The following is a 14,274-nucleotide window of genomic DNA, read 5'->3' as shown; positions in this document are numbered from 1 at the left end:
ATTCGACACAAACTAGGTCATTTCGGGACTAACATATGGTTCAATTTAATTTCAATAATTCGCTTGCGCGTAGGGATGGGAGGGAACAGGAGAGCCCGGAGAAATCCATGTGGTTGGACAAGTGACCCTACTCCTTGTCGCGTAAATGACAGACCTTATGATACAGCGCACACGCGCTAACCATTCCCCCACCCCACCTAACACAGATAAAGTTTATACAATCGTTGCCTGTGTGAATTTCTCAAATGAGACGTGGTATCGGGGATTCTAGAAAGCCCTAAATCAGTCGCTGTCTGTGTGAATTTCTCAAATTGTTCGAGACAAGTGTGTCTGGTCCTTCGGATGGGACAAAAAATTGCGTTCCAACCATTTTCAGATTAGCATGCACGTACATGTAAAAGAACCAATTCGAAGAGGAGTAGACACACACGCTGCTGTCCAGGCAAAATTCTTCCCTCATATGGCACACATAACCAGTAAACATAAAACCAACCATATGTTAGTCTCAAAATGATCGATGTATAACGTTGACGAATCTTTAAACAAACCTCCGTTCTCCTCTTTTTCAAAACCCGCATCCTTGTTTGTTTACTTGATGTGCATTGCGTGGGGTGTGTCCACTCAATTTACAACAGTGACAAGGAGTAGGGTCGCCAGTCCAACCTCGTGGGTTTTTTCCGGGTCCTCCGGTTTCCTCCCACTGCTAAAGACCCCTACGCGCAAGCGAATTATTGAAATGAAATTAAACCATATGTTAGCCCCGAAATGACCTAGTTTGTATCGAGTGGACGTTACCCCCCCCCCCCTCTCTCTATCTCTCTATTTACAACACGAGTTAGAAATAGATCACTTTGAGAATTTCTTATCAATGTAGAAGTTCAAAGACACCTTGATTAGAAATTACATTAACAGATTTTAATGAAATTGCTATCAAAATGAGAAAGCAGTGTTTGTTGTTAGATCGCAGCCCTTTGAGACTTGTATTTACTTGTTTTTCGTTTAGAGAAATTAACTTGATTCACGTTATTAATTCCAAGTAAAATGATCAAAGACGATTTATAGTAATCAGACTATTAAGTTAGTAATTACAGCTAATGCTAAATCATCCATTCATTCATTTATTAATTACATTATTTGATTGTGTTCGGTCTTACTGTCGCATTACTCACATGTCTTTGGTTTCAAATGTTCATGCGGGCAGGTCCCTCATGCTGTTAAGGAACCAGGCAAGTGGTCATTAAAAAGGGTTTTGGTTTCTTTGCGCATGTTTGGTTGTAGTCGTTCTTACTGTCGCATTACTCACATGTCTTTGGTTTCAAATGTTCATGCGGGCAGGTCCCTCATGCTGTTAAGGAACCAGGCAAGTGGTCATTAAAAGGGGTTTTGGTTTCTTTGCGCATGTTTGGTTGTAGTCGTTCTTAGTGTCGCATTACTCACAGCGCTATCGCAGAGCTTTATTGAAATCCAGTTTCCATTTATTTTGTCTTCGGTTTCAAATGTTCCGGTGGGCTCCTCGTGCTATGAAGGAACTATAGGCACGTGGCCATGGTTTTGGCGCAAGTTTGACTCATTTTTCAATCTTTTGTTTGCAAAAAATCGCTTGATGTACATGGGCGCCATCCAATATTCATTTATTTTGTTTTTGGTTTCAAATGCTCAACCAGATCCGTCGAGCTGTCAAATTTTTGTATGCGGAAAATGGCTTTCGGTGCGTTAGATACCGTACAAGTTCCCTCTACATGTATTTTGTCTTCGAGTTCAAATGTCAATGCGAGTCACTCGTGCTATTAAGAAACTAGGCATGTGGCCATACAAAAAGTTTTTTTTTGTTTGTTGGCGCAATGTTTGTTTTGCGCAAAATCGCTGTATGTGCGATAAGCGCAACCAAAGTTCCACCTACTTTGTCTTCGGTATTAAAGGATCATGCGAGCCCGTCAAGCTGCTAAGGAACTAGGCAGGTGGCCATAAAATGAGATTTTCACTTGCTTGCGTAAGTTTGAATCGGTTTTCAATCTTTTGTTTGCGCAAAATCGCTTCATGTGTGTTAGGCGCCATAGAAATATTGTGAGACCGTTCTATATCTAGCCCAGGCTTACAAATAACCCATTTGCACATAAAGCTTGAAGGATGTGTATATCCAATGGGTGAATCGATCACTGATTGCGAACTGTACCATAAACAATACTATTTTCGATACTTTTTGAAGGAATGGATGTTTTAAAACACTGGTTTACGGTGACAATTAACGTTAGTTATACAGGAGATTATATTATAGAAACTTCTAATCAATATTGTAATGTTTGACAATCTTTAAAGATGCGTTATGCAAGAGCTAGATCTATCTATTACGGCATCTTTGGGGGCCATGGTGGCTGAGTTTGTAGGGGTGGTTGGATGGCCGAATGGTTAGCACGTGCGTGCTGTATCATAAGGTCTGTCATTAAGTCAACTGGCGTGGTTTCGAATCCCCGGTTGTACGTGACAAGGAGTAGGGTCGCCTGTCCAATCTCGTGGGTTTTCTCCGGGTCCTCCGGTTTTCTCCCACTGCTAAAGACCCCTACGCGCAAGCGATTTATAGAAATAAAATTGAACCATATTTTAGTCCTGAAATGACCTAGTTTATGTCGAGTGGACGTTAAACCCCATGTCTGTCTGTATCTCTCTCTCTTGCTCCCCATCTACATCTTACATAATGTCATCTGATGGGTTCTTCAGCCAATCTGAAAGTTGAATCTAAAAAGGAAAATCAGTCCAAAAATGTTTCAGAAAGATTTTTTTGTCAGTAAAGATTTGAGTTGAGGAAGACCATTGAGCACAACAATGAAAAAAACTGTACACTGTAATATTTATACGTAGTAATTCGGGTTTATTGTCGATTCGACCACACTTTTCGTCCAGTCAGAATCTCGCAATGTCATTTGATGGATTGCTAATCCCTTCCTTGTTCAGTTGAATCTGAAAAAAAAATCAGTCAAAAAATGTTTCACAGAAATATGACAAATTAACAATGTCGGCATTCACAACGGCGCTACGACCTACTCTTATTTCGAAATCGTTTTTCACGGAGATATGACAAATTAACAATTTCGACATCCATGATATTAGGATATTGTTGCGCGGACAACGGCGCTACTGCCTACTCTTATTTCGAAATCGGGGGGTTGGATGGTCGAATGGTTAGTACGTGCGCGCTGTATCATAAGGTCTATCTGTGTTGAAAATATTTCCCCACCACCCACAACAACCCTTCGCCCTTCCTCCCTAGCAATCCTGGGGGGGGGGCGAATGGTTAGCACGTACGCGCTGTATCATAAGGTCTGTCATTGAGTGAAATGGCGTGGTTGGTTTCGATTCCCCGGTTTAACGTGACAAGGAGTAGAGTCACCTGTCCAACCTCGTTGTGTTTCCCCGGGTCCTCCGGTTTCCTCCCACTGCTGAAGACCCCTACGCGCAAGTCCCGAAATGATCTATTTTGTGTCGAGTCGGCGTTAAACTCTCCCTCTCTCTCTCTCTCTCTCTTTCTCTCTCTCTCTCTCTCTCGAAATCTTTTTTCATAGTTTTATGACAAATTAACAATTTTGACATTAATGTTGTATGCTATGAGAATAATTTTGCCCGGACAACGGCGCTACGACCTACACTTATTACGAAACCCAACTGTTAAGGGTCAGTGTACAGTACAATACAACAAGACGCTATTGCTTTCCAATGATGGAAATAAATATCGGTCGATCCCTTTGTAGGTTGATGGCCTAGATACGATGATCACATGTTTACTAATTATAGTAATAACAGTTACTGATTAATATTTTATAATTATACAATAATATACGACAATAAGAAATATAGAAGAATTAATGTACGGTCACATCTGGCACGCCATTTTGTAATAATTACACAGGATGTTTCCAATCGCCAATAAGCTCTACGTACATCGTTATGTATTTATTTATGAGCATGTATTAACGATAACGCGTAGAGATGCGAATAATTGACCAACACTTGGAATTTATCGAGCGCCATTTTGACATTAGATAAATCGTTAACTTAAATACAGTTTTTATTTTTCTCGTCTTGTCTGGATTCTTTTTAGGTTTTAGACAGACGTTTAAAATATTTGTCGACTTGATTTGTGTGAATGTCTAGAGAGAGAGAGAGATAGAGAGGGAGAGAGAGATGGGTTTAACGTCCACTCGACACAAACTAGGTCATTTCGGGACTAACATAGATTCAATTTTATTTCAATAATTCGCTTGGGAGTAGGGGTCGATAGCAGTGGGAGGAAATTGGAGGACCCAGAGAAAACCCACGAGGTTGGACAGACGATCCTACGCCTTGTCACGTACAACCGGGAATCGAAACAACGAAAGTTGACTCAATGACAGACTTTATGATACAGCGCACGCGCTAATCATTCGGCTATCTAACCCCTCGAATGGCTAGGGATGAAGGGTGAAGGGTTGTTGTGAGGGGTGGAGGAATGTTTTGGTTTATTTTGAACACCGTAAGTCTTTATATACCTATCCACATTGTAATTGACCTCGGTGACCTTAAAATGATAATAAGGGGTTGATAATTCACATTGGCCCCAGTAACTGAAAGATTTTATTTTGTGCGGTTGCCACTAGACGAATCTTCCGGTTGCATTTTACCCGTTGGCCGTGTTGTCCGTTTATCACTTTTAACACTGTCTTTTGCCATTTTGTCCGTTTACCGTTTTATCTGGTTCTCTTTTTACCCATGTTGCCGTTTTGTCCGGGTCTCATTTTGGTCGGTTGCTTTTTTGTCAGATTGCCATTGCCGTTTTGTCAGGTTGCCATTTTATTAGGTTGCCGTTTTGACAGGTAGCCATTTTATTAGGTTGCCATTTTATTAGGTTGCCGTTTTGACAGGTAGCCATTTTATTAGGTTGCCATTTTATTAGGTTGCCATTTTGTCCGGTTGCCATTTTATTAGGTTGCCATTTTATTAGGTTGCCATTTTGACAGGTAGCCATTTTATTAGGTTGCCATTTTATTAGGTTGCCATTTTGACAGGTAGCCATTTTATTAGGTTGCCATTTTATTAGGTTGCCATTTTGTCCGGTTGCCATTTTATTAGGTTGCCATTTTGTCAGATTGCCATTTTAAGGTTGCAATGTTATTTGTTTCAGTTGTGTCTATTGTCACTTTGTTCATTGCCATGTTGTCCGATTGCCATTTTGTCGGTTGCCCAAGGATAAATAATATGTTAGCCGTACTATAATGGATCTTGGAGCGATTACAGAAAATGTCTACCAATTTTATCTAGCATCTAATTTCTAGCCTAATATTCACTGCACGTGCCTCATGTGGTCCAGTATCGCACACGACACCAACAATCCAATTATTGTTCAAAATGATTTCAGGAATTTGTTGAGGGTTTTAACTCCCACTTCATAAATCTTCAATTATTGTGCAAAAAAACTTTAAAATATCGCTATCCTAATCAAGGGTGTTTTTTTTAAAAAAAGAAAATGTACGTGTAAGGATATCAAGGGTCCGTATAACCCTCTTATAGTCTCGATTAGTTTAAAAGTTGACATTTACAAAGTTGCTCATTAACACTTGATGTGGCTGAAGTGCGTGGTTTTATTATTTCCAATACTAGAAATGATAGATCTGTATAACCTGACATCCGGGACTACATTAAGGCGGTAATTACTCTCTTTTCGCGCTTCTATTAATTGTATTTATAGGTAGAGGTTTCTTCGATCTATTGGCGACGATAATGAACTTATTGATCGAGTAAAAAGGTCACCGGCAAATACTGATCAAAGTTTTTAAATGTCTCTTCGTTTCCAATCGACTCGAAGGAGATCTTATCCCAACATGGCTTCTAAGATTTATCGCTTTGCTTTTCTTATTGGCAGAAGTCGGCCGCTTGGCACGTTGTCGATAAGGCCGCTACAGACATTGATGGGTATTAACGATTTTAAAGAAGACGATTGGGTTTGATATATGACTTAAAGTTGGTCAAATCGAATATTGAATTTAATTTCACTTAGTTAATATAAATGAACAAATTAGTTTTAAATGTTATTTTGATATTTTAGCTGTCGACGAGACATTAATTTCTGATTATTCTTTATAGAAAGAGAGTCAGAGGAATTAGATTTAAAACTTAACACCGATTGTCGCGCCCACTCCCCCAATTTCTTTCCAATAACCCGAGGGGTTGGGTGGTCGAGTGGTCTGACGCGTGCGTTTGAGAGAGAGAAATAGGGTTTAACGTCCACTCGACACAAACTAGGTCATTTCGGGACTAACATATGGTTCAATTTTATTTCAATAATCCGCTTGTGCGTGGGGGGTTTTAGCTGTGGGAGGAAACCGAAGGACCCGGAGAAAACCCATGAGGTTGGACAGGTGACACTACTCCTTGTCACGTACAACTGGGGAATCTAAACCACGCGAGTTGGCTCAATAATAGACCTTATGATACAATGCACACGCGCTAACCATTCGCCCCCACCCCCGCATCAAATGTAAAGATATGTCATATCAGTCAACATATGATTAGGTTAATATATAATTATCTGTGATTCCGATGGATCGGACATTTGTTGCCTGGGATCGTGTGGTTTTCTCTCGCCATAAGACGCGACGTGAACCTGTCAAACGGATCAATAATTTAAATCAGCGATAAATTAAACGCTTTACAAGAATGATGAATGATGAAGATGGTATGTAAGAGTACTAACCATTAATTCCGATATATAAAAATTTGTCCGGTCTATAGTCTATTCAATCTTCATGGTTTAATGAGTATGGCGCCGGGATCTCCTCGTTTGCCAGCTAGGGACGAAGTCACTGAACCACCGTGGCTCGACAGTTTTATTTTAAGTACATCGTCAAGAGATAACTATTATTACCAATGTACTCGAGCAAAAAGACAATACGACGCCATTTTAAAATTTATATACATCGTGTGAAGGTCAACATTTAGTAATTGAAATGGTTCGGGTTCTAGTGAAGCGTAAACAAATAGTTCCATGTTGCATGCAGTCTGCACGCGCCAACAATTGTTCCGCCATTTTGATTACAAGAAAACAATGAATAATTTATGGAAATGTCCGTTGTTAATTGTTTACGACAAACCAATAGAATGTTCCCAACAGCATTTTGAAATTGTTTCCATTGTTCTAGTTGAGAGAATATACAAAATTTGATATTGTCTCGGGGGAATCGTTTGGCTGCAACGCTTGACATGCGCATTGATTTTTTTTCCTGACTTTAGTATTGCAATCAAAAGAGAAAATAAGGACATATTATGTTGTCATTGTTTGTAAATTAACAACTGAATAGAACGAATTAGATTGTCGGAGACAATTGTAGTTTAACACACATTGTTCGTGGTAAATTGTTTTCTTCGTGTTGAAATAACGAGACAGTTATTGAAAAAACTGTTGTTGGATATTGAAAAAAAATAGACAGTTTTGGATATTGAAAGAAATAGACAGTTATTAATGTAAATACTTAAACTGTCTCCATGTTGAAATAAGTAGACAGTTTGCGTTCAAAATATTTAAATTGTCTTCATATTAAAAAAAAGTGACCAGTGTTGGTGGTAAATACTCAATTTGTTTAAATATCAGTTTGAAGTTGGGTATCAGAAATAAAAAGTATATATTTAATTATGCCCGATGTGTTGATGTGTGTAAAATAAAAATAGAACTGACGGTTTAATTCAGTTTGTCGGTTTAATTAAGTCTTCTGTGATGATGTCTTCTGTGTTGATGTCTGTTTCGCTTAGTCTTCTGTGTTGATGTAAATCTTCTGTGTTGATGACTATTTAGCTAGGTCTTCTGTGTTGATGTTTGTTTAGCTAAGTCTTCTGTGTTGATGTTTGATTAGCTAAGTCTTCTGTGTTGATCCCTGTTTATAGTTAAGTCTCTTGAGTTCCCCGAGAGTACCAATGTTATGAAACAGCTAGTTTTGTGTTCCACGGACAACATTTTAACCCAAATAATACAAACCAAACTGACGTGAATTTAATCGGATATATTTTTTTTTCATCACTAATCGAACCAACCCAGTTCAACACCTTATATTGAACTAAATCACTTTAAAAATAACCAAAGAAGATATGGTACATAACGATTGACAGAGAGAGAGAGAGAGAAATGGGGTTTAACGTCCACTCGACAAAAACTAGGTCATTTCGGGACTAACATATGGTTTTAATTTTATTTACATAATTCGCTTGCGCGTAGGGGTCTTTAGCAGTGGGAGTAAACCCCATTTCATTTCATTTCATATCATGTCTCGTTAACACAACACCTAGTTTATTTTGAGACAAAACCACGGTAATATGAGTGGTTATGTTGACAATGCCTAGACGACCTTCTCTTCGTCTATTTCAATTTGTCAATCGTTGAATCCCCGGTTGTACGTGACAAGGAGTAGGGTCGCCTGTCCAACCTCGTGGGTTTTCTCTGGGCCCTCCGGTTTCCTCCCACTGCTAAAGACCCCTACGCGCAAATTATTGAAATAAAATTAGACCATATGTGTCGAGTTGACGTTAAACCCTCTCTCTCTCTCTCTCTCTCTCTCGCTCTCTCTCTCTCTCTCTCGGTTGGTGCAGAACAGTAAGACGTTAAACACCCATTTCATTTCATTTCATATCAATCTCAGGATTGAAAGAGAAACTTGTAGTCTTACTTTAAAATTTTGGCTTCCGGTGCCGACAAAATCCGTTATATCTCAACGTTGGCTTTATCAGTAAATCAAAATATAATATCCAATTATATGACTACTTTCATTTTAACGCAAATCGAATAGTTCGTCTTATTGTAAGTTAAACACCATTTACAACGCTTCAGAGTACTGTAATATTAATTATTTTTAATCTCCTTTTCTTTCAGGTGCTGAGCAACAGTATGATAGTCTGACAGAGTTATCCACCCTTGCCTAACCATGTCTGTATCAAATCCAGTAGGGGGATACCCTACTACCGGTCTACCCGGTCACTATGGTAATACCACAGCGGATATATTCACTGGAAACGGAAGTATGGCTGGGAACACTACGGCATTGTCTGTTATGACGACGGGATCGCCATCATGCACGTGGGATCAAGTGCTTGGTACAACTGTTTGTGACGTGATCCAAGACAACGTGACGAACGCTACCGTGGAGAACGCAATGTCGTTTGATCCGGCGGAATCGCTGTTTGTTACAATATTTTTAGGAATATTAGCCGGATGTATTAGTGTGTTAACAATTCTGGGGAATATCCTGGTATTACTGGGATTCGGCTTAGAACGAAGTATACGACAGCCTACGAACTACTTTCTTGCCTCTTTAGCTGTGTCCGATCTGCTCATAGGAACCTTCTCCATGCCCTTGTTTACCCAGTATATATTGCTAGATTTCTGGCCGCTAGGAACGTGGCTATGTGATCTGTGGCTTTCATTGGATTGGACCGTCTGTCTTACGTCACAGTATACAGTATTTCTAATCACGATGGATCGGTTTCTCTCGGTGAAAATTCCGGCAAAATATCGAAATTGGCGAACGGAACGAAAGGTGCTAGTGATGATCGCCATCACATGGATTTTACCCATGTTTGTATTCTTTACTTCTATTATCGGTTGGCAGTATTTCGTCGGTGAACGCAAAGTGGAAGAGTACACGTGTGAAGTTCAGTTTATGGGCGACCCGTTGTTCGTGTTTTTATTAACTCTCGGCTATTACTGGATAACCTTAGTGGTAATGTGCACGTTGTATGCTGGCATCTATATGGTGGCACTGAAATTGCAAAGAAAGTCTGACGCGAAACAAAAAATACTGAAATCTGCCATGGAACTAGCCGCTGATCACGCTGGTGTTCGGAACACTATCTCTAACAGCAGTGATAGTCCTGTACCAAAAGCTAAATCCAAAAACAAAAAATTCACCGTGGAAAATAACAAGCCCGCTAAAGGTATGACAAAAACTACGAGCTTTAGCAAGCAGAAACCGAAAGATAACGACGACGATCGATCAAGCAGTCCCGCGTTTGCTTCGGATGAAGAGAATAGTAGTAGCCAGGGAGCTGGGGGCGGATCTAGTAAAACACCTCTGACCTCCAATAACAAACCGAAACGAATCAAAGAACAGGAGGGGTTCATAAACAATGCATTACAGCCCGATTCTTGTAAGCTTCACAGGTCCCCTGTAGAGTTCCTTTTACCGACTCAAATGCCGGGGATTAATCTGCTCTCTAATCCAGAGGTACGAGTGGATTTTCCGAGTGAAATTGGAACCGACCCATCCACTCACGTTATTGACATTGACATGTACTCCTCATCTGGAGAACGAATGGAGAGGTCCTCCATCCCATTATTGCAAAATGAAATTTTCAAAGGAAGCAAATATATCGATGAAAAGAGCTTCCAATCATTAAACTCTGAGAACATTAAATTTTTAGTCGACTCTGCTCCCAACGATACAGCCGACGACGCCGAGGATCAAGGTTCTCCCGTATGGAGGCGACGTTCTTCAGTTGAAGGTGGTATCTTGGTAACTGTTGATGCACCATCTGGCCCAGCACCTTTACAGGATAAACGGGAGTTTATGTTAGATGATGAGGTGGCGGCCGACTTACAGAAAGGCGATAACGGCACAAGTAACAACCAGGCCCAATCTCTAACACCCGAAGATGCTCTGGAAGAAAGAGGTATGCAACGTTTAGCTCTGGCTGCACGGAAACGCCGTAAGAACGGCCGCCTTCAAAACTTAGTCAAATCCGTACGTTCTAGAAACAGTAGGCGACGCAATCGCCGAGAAAGAAAATCAAAATCAGAAAATCGAGCTCGCAAAGCATTACGGACCATCACGTTCATTTTAGGGGCCTTTATTTTATGTTGGACCCCATATCATATTATGGTGTTAGTAATTGCAATCTGTCAAGGTTTTAGCTGCATCAATCTCAAGTTTTATAATTTTACCTATTGGCTGTGTTATCTGAATAGCCCCATCAACCCATTCTGTTATGCGTTCGCTAATGCACAATTCAAGAGGACGTTTATTAGAATTTTAAAGTTGGATTGGCACAGGACGTAGCGTAGCGTGATTGTTGGTGCTTACATAAAAACATACTAGGAATTAGTGAAACTTATTTACATAAATATATATGTATGCTAATGTGTATTCAATATGTTCGTGTTAGTGGTTAATCCTTCCAGATTCATATTTATACTGTATTATCTCGCCGCGGCACACGCCGTGTTGTATCGCCGCGGTATCTATCACGTATTACGCATATAAAGTGAAAGTGGCATGACCATATATGATGTTAATAGATAATTAACTTGTAATTAGATTTGTTTATATTCTATGCCGATATTATCCTGTGTTCTACGTAATAATGCTCATGACGTAGCCTCGTTATATCATAGCTGATATAATATAATGAATATACAATGTATAGTGTTTATGTACATAGGCCACTTTATTAATGACGTCATCAAAACGTGCTTATATTGGTGTATTTGCAATTCATGTGATAATGGAATTAATGTACGTATCTTAGATTACAGTGCTTACAATCACCAACTCTGTTATTATTCATTACGGTCTTGATAAAGGGACGTAACTCTAATCGTATAATTACAACACTCCAAAAGCAACGCATAATCCTTATTTGTAATGTAAAGGTTTGGTGGCATAAGGATTTCTCCTAAGTGCACATGGACTCGTACAGTCACAAAAAAATACGGCATAAGGTGTGATGGCGCTGTGTTCTCCTCAAATAAATAATGGCACCAGTAAAAAAGTACGCATATCCAGCCTCTGACACGACAGTTGTCCTGACTTGTACGTCTAATTCGGATTGTGAAATTTCATCAAGAAAATAGTGTTATTAATTTTTAAAAACAAACATCCAACGAATTAATTCACGTTTCATACCTATCAGACATCGTAAGGAGCATAATATTTTTAGGTATTTTTGTGAATATTTTTTTTTTAAATCTAATTATGTGCTTTTAGAAACGCATGTTGATAGTCGTTGTTAACCGCCTAGTAGAGCCAGAATTAATATTGACGATTCTCAACATTAAATATTAGATTCTTTTCATAACGTCGATGCGACTGCAAAGGCAATAATTCCAAGTTTTTTTAAAATGTTCAGGAATGTGCTAAAGACCTCCCCTGAATAGTGCTTGAACATTGAGTCTATTATACAAGCAATCATCACCAGTAGCGTGGAGGGAATAAGGCTCCGCGGGCGGCAGTGCAAGGCATCCAATTGAGGAAGACGGGCTTGGCGGAAAATCAAAAAGTGAAATTAAAATTTTGAAATTTGAAATTATCGCCGTTAATAATTTTCTATGGGCTTCTCTATACTAACCACTTGTTATCTCCATTTCTCACATGCATCGATAACCAAACAATGGCAGGGGGGCGGGGGATAGAAAACTTCTGGAAGCCATTGTTCGTCTACAATGCAACATTCTTGCAGTAGTAAAAGACACGCTTTCAAGATAGAACAAAAAATGTTCCAGATGGTTGAGAATGTGTCATTTTATGGTATCTTCTCATGATGCACGACATGTTGGCTTCCATGGAGGATATACAGGGCTACTATAACTGGACAAATATGTGGACAGAAGTAAGCAGAATTGCTACATTTTTTTTTTTTTTGCAGCCGCATTGACATTGAAACTTGCCCAGGAATTAGGATTAAGACATTATAATTAAACAAAACGAACACATATTTAAAGATATATTATGTAAGATTTAGATAGAGAGCCAGTCTGATTAAAACACAGATCCTATTTAGTTTCGTTTTTTATAGTTCAAAATTTCGTTTTACTTGTCTTTACTACACTAGGGTCTGAAAGAGTTGTTATATTACAGGCGTTCTGGTTGACGCGAGGGATTAGCCAATGAAGCGGTCTGTTAGGGCGAGTTCTTGTCATGCGATGCACTAAACCACTAGAAACGTCAACGCTGATTGATTAATCAATGTATGACGTCATAGGGTCAAAAGCCGCCCGTAAGACCCCTTACGCGACCTTCTAGTACAACCGGTCATATCTTCATGTAGTGTAGGCCATCGAAAGTATAAAAAAACGAAACGAAACATAGATCTGTATCTTAATCAGACTGATATGTTCGCCTCATTTTAACTAAAATATAGTCCTTTATAAAACTTTTGTTGTTTTAATGTATCAAATACATCAATAAGAAACTATGTGCAAAGTTTGGGGTTTCTGGATCAAAGATATTTCTCATAAACAGTGAATGAAGGTTGAGTAAATTCTTAACTTAAGTCTGAGAATGCTTCGTGAACTCGGGGCTAGATATTTTATAATTGTTTATTTGTCGCTGGAAAAAAGGTCTCATATTTAATTTTATTTTCTTCAGGAATACCTGTAAATATTTTAGAAAAAAAAACAAATTTTAAAACAAAAAGTAAGCTACCTATTCGTACTGCCGTTCGAAAGCTATTCGTTCCATTTGTTTAATTTTTGCAATTTTAAACAAAACCGCATTTACGTGATTGACGTATCTGTTTATTTATCAAGACACGGAATAACTAAATATTAAAGGGATAATAACACTCTTGCTGGCTTGACAGCTCAAGAAAAAAAATAGCCTTATTCAAAGTACTAGATATGTAAGTATCCTACCTGTTGTGTAAATTATCCATTAAATCCTATTTTACTTGTCCAAAGGGTTCAAAAATATTTTTAAATCCAAGTCACATTTGAAAAGCTTTACGTCAGGCTTTTCACATCATTTAGTTGAATTTTTCCAATTTTTTAAATTAGGTGTGTTAAGATGAATTTGTATCATCAATTAATTAGAATATTGTAAAATAGTACAATTTGTTGATCAGAATAAAGATTGGGACATATTATTCAGTTACAACAAGAGTGGTATTGGGTCTTTAAATTAACGTGGCCCGAATAGAACAATTAATACACGCAATTATGAATATACGATGATATAAACTATGTTGATATAAAACAAGAATATTTACTAATTGTAAACAGAACAAATTGAAATATATTCATATTAGGCTATAAATTATATTAATATAAAACAGGAATATTTACTAATTATAAAAAGAACAAGTTAAATATATTCATATTAGGCTATAAATTATATTTAAATAAAACAGGAATATTTACTAATTGTTAACAGAACAAGTTAAATATATTCATATTAGGCTATAAATTATATTTAAATAAAACAAGAATATTTACTAATGGTAAAAGGAACAAGTTAAAATATTTTTATATTAGGCTAGATATCGCTATAC

General features: G+C 38.3%; 1 protein-coding gene across 1 annotated transcript in view; it reads left to right on the top strand.

Annotated features, from left to right (window-relative positions):
• LOC126820604 (muscarinic acetylcholine receptor M2-like) overlaps positions 1–13,774 on the top strand; it is a 128,664-nt gene extending 114,890 nt beyond the window's left edge. Inside the window, exon 3 of the mRNA XM_050548675.2 lies at positions 8,885–13,774. Within this exon, the coding sequence (XP_050404632.1) occupies positions 8,937–11,066 (2,130 nt within the window). The 5' untranslated portion in view covers positions 8,885–8,936 and the 3' untranslated portion in view covers positions 11,067–13,774. The remainder of the gene's footprint in view (positions 1–8,884) is intronic.
• Positions 13,775–14,274: the final 500 nt, after the last annotated feature.

The sequence above is a fragment of the Patella vulgata genome, chromosome 5 (assembly GCF_932274485.2).
Source record: "Patella vulgata chromosome 5, xgPatVulg1.2, whole genome shotgun sequence".
Lineage (NCBI taxonomy): Eukaryota > Metazoa > Mollusca > Gastropoda > Patellidae > Patella > Patella vulgata.
This window is presented reverse-complemented; position numbering and strand designations above follow the sequence as displayed.